The sequence below is a fragment of the Phycomyces blakesleeanus genome (genome assembly GCF_001638985.1).
Source record: "Phycomyces blakesleeanus NRRL 1555(-) unplaced genomic scaffold PHYBLscaffold_30, whole genome shotgun sequence".
NCBI classification, from domain to species: domain Eukaryota; kingdom Fungi; phylum Mucoromycota; class Mucoromycetes; order Mucorales; family Phycomycetaceae; genus Phycomyces; species Phycomyces blakesleeanus.
Window position 1 is genome coordinate 462,356 of NW_017265187.1, and position 11,753 is coordinate 474,108.

An 11,753-nucleotide genomic window follows, 5' to 3' on the forward strand; every position below is an offset into this window, starting at 1 on the left:
TATAAATACTATTTGAATTTCTCTTCTCATCACTCTCACAAAATACATGCATACACACGCACTCACTTTCTCTCTCTTGCGTGATTGCGCGCCTGAATGATGTGCTTTGTAAGAGAAGGAAGAAAAGTGGACAAAGCGAATTGGGGGGGGGGATAGAGAAGGATATGATGAATAGGATTGGAGGTGATTTTTTTTGGTCGAGGTAAATACACTGTGTACATGTTATAAAAAAGAAAGATAAAGGAATACAACAAAGAAGGGGAAGAAGTGAAAGTTGAAGATGAATTCAACATATGAAATAATATAAAATGAAATCAGAAAAGAGAATAATAAAAGGAGGGGTGGAGTAAGAGGGGATATGGTGTAGTAATGGTTATCAATCAATCGGTTAATTACTTAATTGACAGAAATTGGTGTTGTTTGGCAATCCTTAGCCTTTGTCTGCTTCTCAAGAGCTTCTTTCTCTGCCTCAAGGGCGGCCTTTGCTGTCTTTCTTCTCTGACGCTCCTCAAAACTACATATATATATATATATATATCCGTTAAAAAACATGTCTCCCTTTCTCTCTTTCTTTATCAAGGTGTACATATGTTTAATTTGACCTTACATTAATCTGTTTTCGATAATACGTTCGATAATACCGTGAGTAGTTAAAGTAGAGTTGGGGTTGTTGATCTCAACATAGATTCCGCGCTCTTTAGCAAGCTATCAGAATAATAAGGATTAATAACCGGATGTTTCTCATGTTTTTTATTATAGTCTGGATCTTGTCTTTTGCCTTGATATAAATACTTGCCTTGTAAGGATCACTGCCATCCAAATCACGCTCAGTAGGCGTGTTTCCGTGAGCAACAACCTTTACATTATATTCTGAACCCAGCACATCCTTGGTCACACTATAGGGTGCTCCTATGATAACTTCATCCACTCCCTACCACACATACATATCGCTCAGTGTTAGTTTGACTATATAGTCAAGATTAAAGCATATTAGTCTACTTACACGACATGCCAAAACACTAAGTGCACGCTCATGAAGATTCATCAGAGGGTAATTGACGCCCTTGATAGCATTAACAGTCTAAATAGAATATATATATATATATATGTATAATTATTAGCTTTATATCTTTATCTATCTCTTTCTTCCTTTGAATGTATGTACATTACCTGATCATCGTGTACACCAACAATCAAGAAATCGCCTAGTTTCTTTGCTCTCTTCAGGAACTCAACGTGCCCAACATGGAAAAGATCAAATGTACCATCCACATAGACAACCCTGTCAGTCTCTTTAGGCTCACGGCCCTCCGAGAACTGGACGATGCGCTTTGATGTGGGCAGGAAGTGCGAGATGGTGGTGTGGACGTGGTTGCCAGAGTCACTGAACGGGCCCAGTTTCTCGGACTTGAAACCCGAGATGGATGAATCTCCAGTCTCGGCTGGACGGTTGTGATGGTTACGGGTCATGAGCAACATGCGGCCGACCATTTCGGTGGTCGAGACACCCTCGGTACGCTTGCATTCTCTGTAAAGCCCGGCATCCTTCACAGCCTGATAGCAGTCAGTGCCATCTGCCATGGTTGTGATGTCGTCGCCGTGAACACAGAAATCAACATTGTGCTCTCTCAGGATCTCGACGGTTGTGTTGTAAGGAGCGTTGGGAACTACGAGATCCACCCACTTGCAAGCAGCTACAGCAGCATAACTACAACAGATTTTTTTTTTGTTAAAGAAAAAAAAATTATAATGAATAAACGCCATATAGATAAATATGACGATTTAAGATACACTATACACTCTGTGATATATGATATATGATATTTGATATATTCTACATTCTATATAAGCTGCTTAAAATATTTTACCGTTCAGCCTCTTTCATGACAGTTGGACCTTTGTTTTTTTCGATCTCTGCATCAGAGTGAACACCGACAATCAAAAAGTCGCCCATAGCTTTGGCCTGGTTTTATTGGACAGGTAGGTATATAGATATATGTAAAGAGTGAGAAAAATGTCCCGTATATTTGTATCATTCTGGATAACAATGATGATGATAAACAGATTACTGACTTGTCTGAGAGCATTTGCATGTCCATAATGCATCATGTCAAAACATCCGTCGACCCAAACTCTGATTTTACAAAGACACACAATAGTCAAAAAGAAAAAAAGAAAAAAAAAAGTCAATCGATATCCACAGCTTAATCTTAATCTTATTTCTTACCTGACGGGTTTTCTGGTAGGTTGGTCGGTTGGTGCCATTTTAATAGGATTTAATAGAGATAGATAAAGAGAAAGAAAGAAGGACAGGAAGAACTAAGAAAAACTAAAAGGAACTTCTTTATATATATATTAACTTGGGGAAAAAAAAAAGAAAATGGTAGCAAATTGTATATATATATATTGTATGTATTGTATATACTTGGGTTCAATATTAAAGTTTCTTTGGTTTTCTGTTTGTAGATTTTGTCTACGGTGTTTGGGGGACAATAGAATGAGATCTTGAAAACGTCTTCACGTGTTATTGCCGGCTAAGTTGGCTTTGTCTGTGCTGGGTGTTCAGGCCAGGGTTGTACAAGCATACGCAAATCAATGGCTCTTTTGGATGAGACTTTGTCGTTCAAGCTCCGTTACTCTAATCATGCCCATTTTTACCCCATTTATTTATTTATTTATTTATTTATTTATTTATTTATTTATTTATTCGTTAATTCGTTGCTATGTACAAAGTCAGGGTTAGAAAATTCAAAAGTACAAAAAAAATTGTCACAACTAAACACACACTACAGAGATAATGCATACGAAACTCTAGTAGTTCATTAACATTTTTTATATTAATAATATGTATATATATTTTTTTAAAAAATAACAAAATAAAAAATAAATAAATAAAAATAGAAAAGCAGACATTCAATAGGTACAATATATATATATATATATATATATATATATATAGATAGATAGAGATAGACAGAAAGAGACAAATAGGAACATACAGACAGAAAGACAGAAAGACAGATATAGGGCGTTGAAGACGTATTGGAGACCATGGGTTGTGCGTTTGGTTGCCCCAATTATTGGCCATGGGAGGAATTGGATAGGATGATTTTTTATGTGCATTAATTAATATGTGTGTGTGTGTGCGGGTTGGTTGGTTGGTTGGTTGGTTGGTGGATATATATATATATATATATATAAGTAAATAAATATATGTGTAAATGTAAGTATATATGTAAGTGTAGTTGAAGGTGTAGTTGAAAGTATAGGTGTAGGTGTAGGTGTTTTCTTGTTTTGTTTTTGTTTTTGTTTTTGTTTTTTTTTTCTTGGGTTTATACGAGCAAGTGTGAAGAAAGGGAAAAGCAGAAAGGGTTCGAGTTTTAGATGTAAAGAGCCAGTTTTCTCTTGTTTCTTGTTTGGTTTTGGTGTGTAAGAAAAATGACAGGATAATAGTAAGATTTTCATAGGCCGTTGTACTTCTGGCTTTCTCTCTATCTAGCTAGAGGCCTGAAGGTCTTTGTCTCAAGTACCGTCAAAGAAAGGGTGACAAAGGGCATCTCGAGCAGTGATCCTGTGTTTGGGATCATAGACCAGCATTTTCTCCAAGAGATCAAGGAAATGCATATTCAGTTGGGTTGATGGGGAAATGATAGCCTAAGTTTTCATACAAAAGAAAAACATTAATATTATTAATGTTTAGCATCAATAAAGTATTGATAATCATAAGCACTCTTAATCTGTATGTGTATAAGAATCCATTGAAATTAATTCGCCCTATATTTTTCTATATTTTGTTTATCTATTTATTTCTCACCCTTAAATGCTTCAGCCTTTGTATATATTTTCGACTTTGTTGTGTGGTTACAATAGGTACACCCAGGCGATCATTAACAAAGAATTCCTTTGCGTCTTTACTATACAGAATAAATAAATGATATTAATATACAAATATAGACATATTACTTGAAAGAAGAAAGTCTCTTTATGTGTATATTAATACCTTGCTGCTCTTATCAACGGATGTGGAATAGGCCCCAGTACAACTTGCATCATTGACAGATGCTCAAGATTGTCATGAGTTTGGAAAAGAGCTTCACCTGTAAAGAATTCGACAAGAATACAGCCAATAGACCACATATCACAAGGATAGGACCAGCCCAAACCTAGAATTCCCCCAAAGTTAGTTTAGAGATATTGTCAGCATTGGTATTATTAAAATATATATATACATATATACACAGAATAATCAAGTAATTGTACACTTGCCTAGTATAACTTCTGGTGCTCTGTAGTGTCTTGTAGAGATAATACTGGCGTGATAATCATTTTCGAATGTAGCAGACCCAAAATCAATCAGCCGAATCTCTGTGTCTTGTAGGATAGAGTGTGTGCTTTGATTCTATGAAAAAAAAATCAAATATAGATTATATATATATATATATATACACACAAACGTACATGTATGAGTCACTAATGATAATAAGTGTAGTCGAATTAAATAATAATTTACCTTTTCATAGGCTGATAAACCTGTGCTGGGCTGGTTTACTAGCAGAATATTCTCAGGTTTCAAGTCTGTGTGTATTAGCTTGAGACTATGAACGACTGTTTTTTTTTTAAAAAATAAAATAAAATAAAAAATAAGATCATTAGTCAAAATGAATATTTCAATGCATGTATATCTATATAAATATATCTATACAAATGTATCAAGATAAATGTAAATGTATGATATACTTTACAGAATATGCTGTTTAGTAATTGCTTTGCAAATTGCTGGATGTGGTAGGAAGGAAAGGGCTTAAAATCATTTGATTTAAGAAAGTCAAATACAGACTGGCCCAAGAGTTCAAACACCATACAGACATGACCTCTGTGTTCAAACCAGTCTGTTGAATGAATGCATTGGCTGGTGAATTGATAGGTGTAAAAGTTTGTTAGTTTGGTTGAATAATGAGGTTAGGATTGTCCTCTAAAGGTTTATTTACTTACTTTAGGTTCAATGGGTCGCTTTTCTTGAGTGTGTTGAGTACCCGGATCTCGATTTTACTGGCATCTTTATATTTTTGAATGGCCCTAATGATCTTTATGGCACAGAATGTTTGACGTACTCTATCATAACATTCGACCACCTTGCCAAATGTTCCTTGGCCCAAAAGGCGAATTATCTTATCTAATGGAGTTTTACTGTTTGTTAATATTAAAGCATAATTGATAATGATATATATATATATGTGTGTGTGTGTGTGTGTGTGCGGGGTGTAGGCATGAATGTGTGTAAGTGTGTTTGTGAGTGTTTGTGGGTATTTGTTACTTGCATCTTTCGGTAAGAAATTCCCCGTCTCTGATAATATAATGGCCGTCCTTATCATCGCATGGGATTATTGGTTTTATTGACCAGGTATCACTTGGCTTTGGTAAAGAATATATTGCGCTGTAATCTAATAAATGTGAAAAGATCAAAAGCCATAAAGCATTAATAAAGTAGATTTGTTTTTCTTTTTACAAAATAAATAAATAAAGTACAATTCAATAGATAGATATGTATATATGGATTGAATGGTTTGCAAATAATAATAATAATATTAATAATAATGATGTTGATTATATGCGATAGGGTTTTGTTTCAATTAAATTCAGCCCAATCAATTACTTGATTCACAATAATTACAATTCATCACTTGTACTTTGTGCTTTTTGTAAGGTTTGTACTTTCTGGTACATTTGTGTTTATTTTACCTTGAATAAATGGCCGAAGTGGCTGTCTGTGATCCAGTCGTGGCTTTTTTAGTGGGTTTTGTGCGTGTGGAGGAAGTTTGAAGTTTTGGGGAGGTAGGGTGCGCTTCAAGTGCTGTGCTGCTGATGTGGGTTGGCTTGGATAGTAAGAGGAGGTTGAGGAAGAGGAGGTCGAGGAAGAGTAGAGAGATGGGAGGATGGCTTCATCATGAGTTGTCATTTGAGGTTGGCTTAACATTGTTGCCGGGTGAGGTGGTGGTGTTTGTGGAGTTTGTGGAGTTTGTTGTTGATAATGTTGTTGTTGTTGTTGTTGTTGTTGTTGTTGAGAAGGAGGGGGAGGAGTATCTTCAATTACAACGACATCCTTTGGATAGCCATTCTTGTAAAACTCAACCCTCCAGTCATCCGGTCGTCTTCGTTTTGTGATTGTGGTACTCATTCTATGGTTATTTGAGTGTCAAGGACAAAAATAAGAAGAATCTCGGTGAATTATATATGTATATATATAAGAGCGAAAGAGAGAGTAAAATAATAAGTAGTGATGGTGAAAAGGGTTATGTGTGTTGTGAGTGTTGTAGAGCGTATGTGTGTGTGTGTATATAATAATAATAATATTATTATTATTATTATTATTTTACTGGTTTCTTTCTTTCTTTTTTTGGAATCAAGCAGTCTCTTGGTTCTTGTCTCTTCTTGGTTCTTGCCTTTTTCTTTTTTTTTGCCACTAAAATAAAACTGTCTATAATATATATATATATATATAAAATATCACTGTACAAAATATGTGTATCTGTATGTGTATGAACAAGTACAAAACAAAGGCTTCAGGCACGGGCTAATAACTAAATATAATATCAATAATTATATTACAGATACATGCACACAGATTAAACAATATACATTTATATATAAAATATATTGTGATAAACTTGTCATTCTTCAATTCACTAAAATATCATTTATTTTTATGATTATGATTTCTTATTGGTTTTTCAATTTACTGCTTTATTGGGCGTTTTGGATAGTTTATATCTGAATTCTATATTACATTATATATTACATTATATATTATATTTATAAGATAAAATTAAAAATAAAATAAATATTTTATTCCCTCCAGCTTTAATTTACTTTTATATATAAATAAATAAGTAGACATACATTAGAGTGACCTCATCATCAGCTAATCCTTTTTCATCACCTTACATTACACTACACTACCCTACACTACACTACACTACAAATAGAGTACAGTACAGTACATTACAGTACAGTAAGACTTACATAAGATTAAATTACATTACATATTATATTACACTACAGTGCGCTATACTACACTTCTTATTTATTTATATTAGAAATTTTATAATAATAATTTTATAATTTAATTTCCTACAAAATCCCATCGTTAAGAAGACAGACAGACAGACAGACAGACAGACAGACAGACAGACAGAGACGGACAGAGGGAAACGTATTTCTCTCTTTTCTTCTTATACATATACTATAAACATGACAATATTTGAAGCCAATAATTTTTCTATGCAACTTGATGACGGTCGTTGGCTATTTAAAGACGTTAATATCAAACTTGACAAAGGCGATGTTCTTGTCCTGAGAGGTCAGAGTGGTGCTGGGTAGGTTAATAATAATAATAATATTGTTATATTATTTGTTTCAAACCAACATATATATGTATATATATATATATTTATACAAAAAAAATTAACCATAATCATAACCATAATCATAATAATCATAATAATAGAAAAACAACTCTGTTAAAGGCTCTTGCTGAGCTGATTCCTTACACTACTGGTGATTCCAAATTATTTGGAAAAACACCTGATGAGTATGGAATTCCTCAATGGAGATCTCATGTTATGTATGTTCCGCAGCGCCCTGCCATTCATCCCGGAACACCTCTTGACTTTTTTGAAATGATAAAGAAATACTCCAGCCAAAAGGGAAAGACCTTTGGTGACCCGGTAAGGAATCACTTTTCCTTTTTGAAGCTCTACATCTACTCTGCCTCTGCCTCTACCTCTACCTTTGCCTCTACCTCTGCTTCTACCCTTACTTTTATCTCCCTGGAAAACGATAAGCTTGTGATATATATATATATTGATTTTGATTTTATACGTATAATAATAATATTAATAATATATGGTACAGGTCAAGATTGGCATGGATTGGAACCTATCAGAGTCACACTTTCGGGAGAGATGGAGCCACCTGTCGGGAGGTGAAATGCAACGAGCTGCACTGGCTATTGCTTTGGCATTGAATTCAGAGATCCTACTATTAGATGGTAAATATATGTTTGTTTATTTTTTGATGTCATCAAAAGAAAAAAAAACAAGCTCAAGTAAATAGAGCATGGGTATGAGCTATTGGTGCTCTTAGGCATACGACCCTGAGGAATAAGAATACAGTAAAAATTTTTTTGATACAAATATTAATATTAAATTTTGTACTTAGAACCTACATCTGCCTTGGATCCAGAGTCTACCCTTTTGGTAGAAGAGTCTCTCAAGACACGTACCTGTGTCTGGATTACCCACAACCCTCAACAAGAGGAACGTGTAGCTACTCAATCACTTGTTCTCTACCGTCTGACAAAGTCTCCTCTTTCAAGTGAGAATCTGTCTGACGCGGCTACAGAGATTGACATGCCCATATAAAAGAAAGAAAAGAAAAGAAAAAACAGAAATGAAACAATGTTTCAATTTTTATTCCCTGTATTCTGTTGGTTACATTTACCCTACCCCCCCTCATCTCTCTCCTCTTTCTTTTCACCGTTGTTATAATATGAATATGAATATAAATATATATATGCGTGTTGGTCTATTGACATAAAAATAGATGCCTGGCAACTCTAAGCTTTATGGTTTCAAATGCACCGAGAGGGATAGAGCAAAGTACTGATAATAGTCAAAGGCAAAACGGTACAGATTCCAAATGTGAAGAGATATATTTGGGAGTGTACAGACACCAAAAAAAACAAGCTCAAACAGCAACGGCTATAGCGAATAAAGAGTCTGTCAGGATAAACACTCCAGAAAATAACCAAACGATCGATCTCTATTGAGAAAAATGAATAAAATAATAATAATAATCCCTGAATTATCCAAACTAGGACCACTTGTCTTACAATTGATATGTACATATGAACCATAACTATTTAGAAAAATAAAATTGAAACAACTTTACAACTTGAATAGACAGGGCAATGAAACACACGGTAGCACCATGAAAGTCCATTTGTTTACTGATTGATTGATTGACTTAATAGTTTCAGAAATATTAGTATTAGTTTGATGTATTACTTGTCAGGAAACCAATTCAATAATCAAGTTGGACTTGCCAAAGAATAGAAACCTACAGGCGCAAACATTGATATAATAATGCAGTATTTGGTGTACCATTCTATGTGTGCTATATGGCCTTGACTTTTTATACCATAATCATTTCCATATTTCAATATGTCCCCGTTAAACCAATAGTCCGGTATAAATATAAATTATATATATAATTCTTGTGAGACCCTCCCCCCTGCTTGCCTTCTTTAAAAGAAAGCATCTTATACATACACATACAGACCCATATCAGTACTGAATAAAATTTTAAGATTCCGCCAAATCAAGGCATCACCATTACACTACTTTTTATTTATTTTTTCAAAGCTTTTCCTCATTCGAATCTCACCATGTCTCACCAAAACAAAAAGGAAACTCTTCCCAAACGAAAGCAGCTTTCAGATTATCAAAGAGGACTGATAATTGGTGGTGCTATAGTAAATGGCACTGCTGCTGAAATTTCTGAGAAGAATGGTATACCTCTAGCAACGGTGTATTCCACAATCAATAGATGGAGAGATACTGGAACCGCATTTCCTGATAAGCGAAACGGAACTTTGAAGATAATGGATGAGCGAGATGAGCGTCACTTGATTAATGAGATGAAGACGAATCGTGAGACAACACTTGGGGGTCTTACCACCTTCATGTCTGACACCCTAGGGCATCCCATCTCCAAGTCTACCATTCGTCGAACTATTCGTAGATCTGGATTGTCTTCTTGTAAAGTTGTATACAAGCCACTGCTATCAAAAGCACACAAGAAGAAGCGGTTGGCATTTGCTAATCATGCCAGAGAGACCAATCAGAGATGGGATCGCGTCATCTGGAGCGATGAGTCAAGGTTTATGCTTTTCAGCAGAGATGGCAATACTAGAGTATGGCGGTATCCTCAAGAAAAATACAGAGAAGAGTTCATTAGACCAAGACTGCAGTGTGGTGGAGGCTCCATTATGGTTTGGGGCTGTGTATGGGCAGGAGGAGTTGGCCCATTGAAAACCATAAAGAACACGCTTGACCAGTATGCATATATGGACTTAATGAAAAGGAAGCTTCTTCCATTTATGGAATCTCTTAGTGAGAAAAATGATGGGGAGTTTATCTACCAAGAAGATAATGCTCCTTGTCATAAGTCTAAGCTTGCAGAAGAGTGGAAGAAGCGTCAGAACTTCCCAGTGATGGTATGGCCGCCGAACAGTCCAGATCTCAGCCCCATAGAGAATTTATGGGCATATCCTACCAGAAAAGTGAAGGCCGGAGTCCCCTCTCCAAAAAATCTTAATGAGCTGGAGAGGGCTATTCATATAGAATGGAAGAATATTCCGGCTGACGTTTGCAAGACACATTGCATGTCAATGCCTAATCGCTTACATGAGATGAAGAAGGCTCGTGGAGGGTCAACACATTATTAATTTTTTTAATAAATTTACTTTTTATTTTTTTAAGAGCCATATCTTAGTATATATATGTTTTCAAACATGGGGTGTTAAGTGAATATAGACAAACTAGTGTAAGAATGTTAAAGAAGTTGATGCCTTGATTTGGCGGAATCTTAAAATTTTATTCAGTACTGATATGGGTCTGTATATTATCTAAGGTAAGCTTCTCTTTATTCTTCATTCTATCTTTTTAAGGGGGCTGTAAGATAGATACTTGAGGATAATGATGAGGGGAATGTGATTTTTACATTTTCTAATAATCTTTTCCTTTGCATTGAGTTTAGTATTATAAATTACAAAGGGTAGCCTACTAATTTAGATTTGTTCCTTTGCTAACTATCCACGATCTTGTATTGGATTTTAACAAATCAATCAAGGGAAATAATTTGGAAGAAAAAGAACAGAGTAGAACAGTTTGGGAAATCAAGCAAATATAGAAGTATCCATAGTGATATTATATATATATATATTTCTCAAATAGCCATTTAATTGATATAGTTTTTAAGCTATTAAAATAAGCTACACACACACACACATATATATATATATACATATTTAAATTTATATTTGTATTTGTATTCTATACATAGCTACAATGACAGCTCCATATTCGCACAATTCACTAAAAACCCATTCACCCTGATTCTGACTCTGGCTCTTGCGCATACGTTTTGGACGATCATCCACATTTATTCTCCTTCACCCGGGGCACGGCTCTTTGGATCACTCTCCCAATCTTAATATATACAAACACATATAATAGTATGATAAAACGGTCCCTTTATTTATTCTTGTAATTCGAAGGTGAAGATTGACCAGGGCTGTTTTCGTGTTGTTTTTTCTTTTTTATTCCTTTAGATATTATGTATTGTCCAAACCCATGGAGTGTTTTTTTTTGGAATTTCATTTTAAAAATATTAATATCTTGATGCTAATCTTTTGGCTTATTTCTTTTATTTAAATAATCTATAGGCTAGCAAATAGAAATAGGAAGGCAAAGTAAGAAGAAGTATATAGGTATTTAGATAACAGTTCATCGATCAACCATTCAAGGTTTGTTAAATACGCGGCGGAGTAAGCGTCTTTTAATATATGATATGATATGATATATATATATACATTATCTAAGCAGCAGTAGTTGTCTCCGTGTTTAATCTCCTGGGTGAAATTATTGAGTGGGAATATTTTGAATACCCAAATTATATATATATGTAAAGGT

At 34.6% G+C, this 11,753-nt stretch overlaps 3 protein-coding genes across 3 annotated transcripts; 1 reads left to right on the plus strand and 2 right to left on the minus strand.

Moving 5' to 3' along the window:
• Nucleotides 1-603: 603 nt before the first annotated feature.
• On the minus strand, nucleotides 604-2,285 carry PHYBLDRAFT_137017 (hypothetical protein; the record flags this gene model as incomplete). Its single annotated transcript, XM_018429828.1, has 7 exons — nucleotides 2,228-2,285; nucleotides 2,074-2,134; nucleotides 1,869-1,963; nucleotides 1,171-1,708; nucleotides 1,004-1,081; nucleotides 793-931; nucleotides 604-695 (listed from the first exon to the last, which is right to left on the minus strand). Exons 1-7 carry the CDS (start codon nucleotides 2,263-2,265, stop codon nucleotides 604-606), a joined length of 1,041 nt encoding a protein of 346 aa, XP_018285424.1. The 5' UTR covers nucleotides 2,266-2,285.
• Nucleotides 2,286-3,534: 1,249 nt separating this feature from the next.
• On the minus strand, nucleotides 3,535-5,168 carry PHYBLDRAFT_12149 (hypothetical protein; the record flags this gene model as incomplete). The annotated part of the gene is made up of 7 exons (XM_018428804.1): nucleotides 3,535-3,654; nucleotides 3,815-3,914; nucleotides 4,001-4,163; nucleotides 4,261-4,399; nucleotides 4,472-4,605; nucleotides 4,743-4,909; nucleotides 4,993-5,168. Coding segments are annotated over 7 exons (999 nt in total), but the record flags the coding sequence as incomplete, so codon positions are not given.
• A 1,915-nt stretch (nucleotides 5,169-7,083) lies between these two features.
• Nucleotides 7,084-8,593, plus strand: PHYBLDRAFT_137021 (hypothetical protein). Its single transcript, XM_018429829.1, has 4 exons — nucleotides 7,084-7,373; nucleotides 7,505-7,724; nucleotides 7,912-8,047; nucleotides 8,218-8,593. The coding sequence occupies exons 1-4, from the start codon at nucleotides 7,249-7,251 to the stop codon at nucleotides 8,418-8,420; spliced, it is 684 nt and encodes a 227-aa protein (XP_018285426.1). The 5' UTR covers nucleotides 7,084-7,248; the 3' UTR covers nucleotides 8,421-8,593.
• Nucleotides 8,594-11,753: the final 3,160 nt, after the last annotated feature.

Coding starts and splice junctions, on each gene's coding strand:
- PHYBLDRAFT_137021 (XM_018429829.1), top strand. CDS start 7,249: ATGACAATATTTGAAGCCAATAATTTTTCTATGCAACTTGATGACGGT. Junction 7,374..7,504: donor AGAGGTCAGAGTGGTGCTGG/GTAGGTTAATAA, acceptor TCATAATAATAG/AAAAACAACTCTGTTAAAGG. Junction 7,725..7,911: donor GAAAGACCTTTGGTGACCCG/GTAAGGAATCAC, acceptor TATATGGTACAG/GTCAAGATTGGCATGGATTG.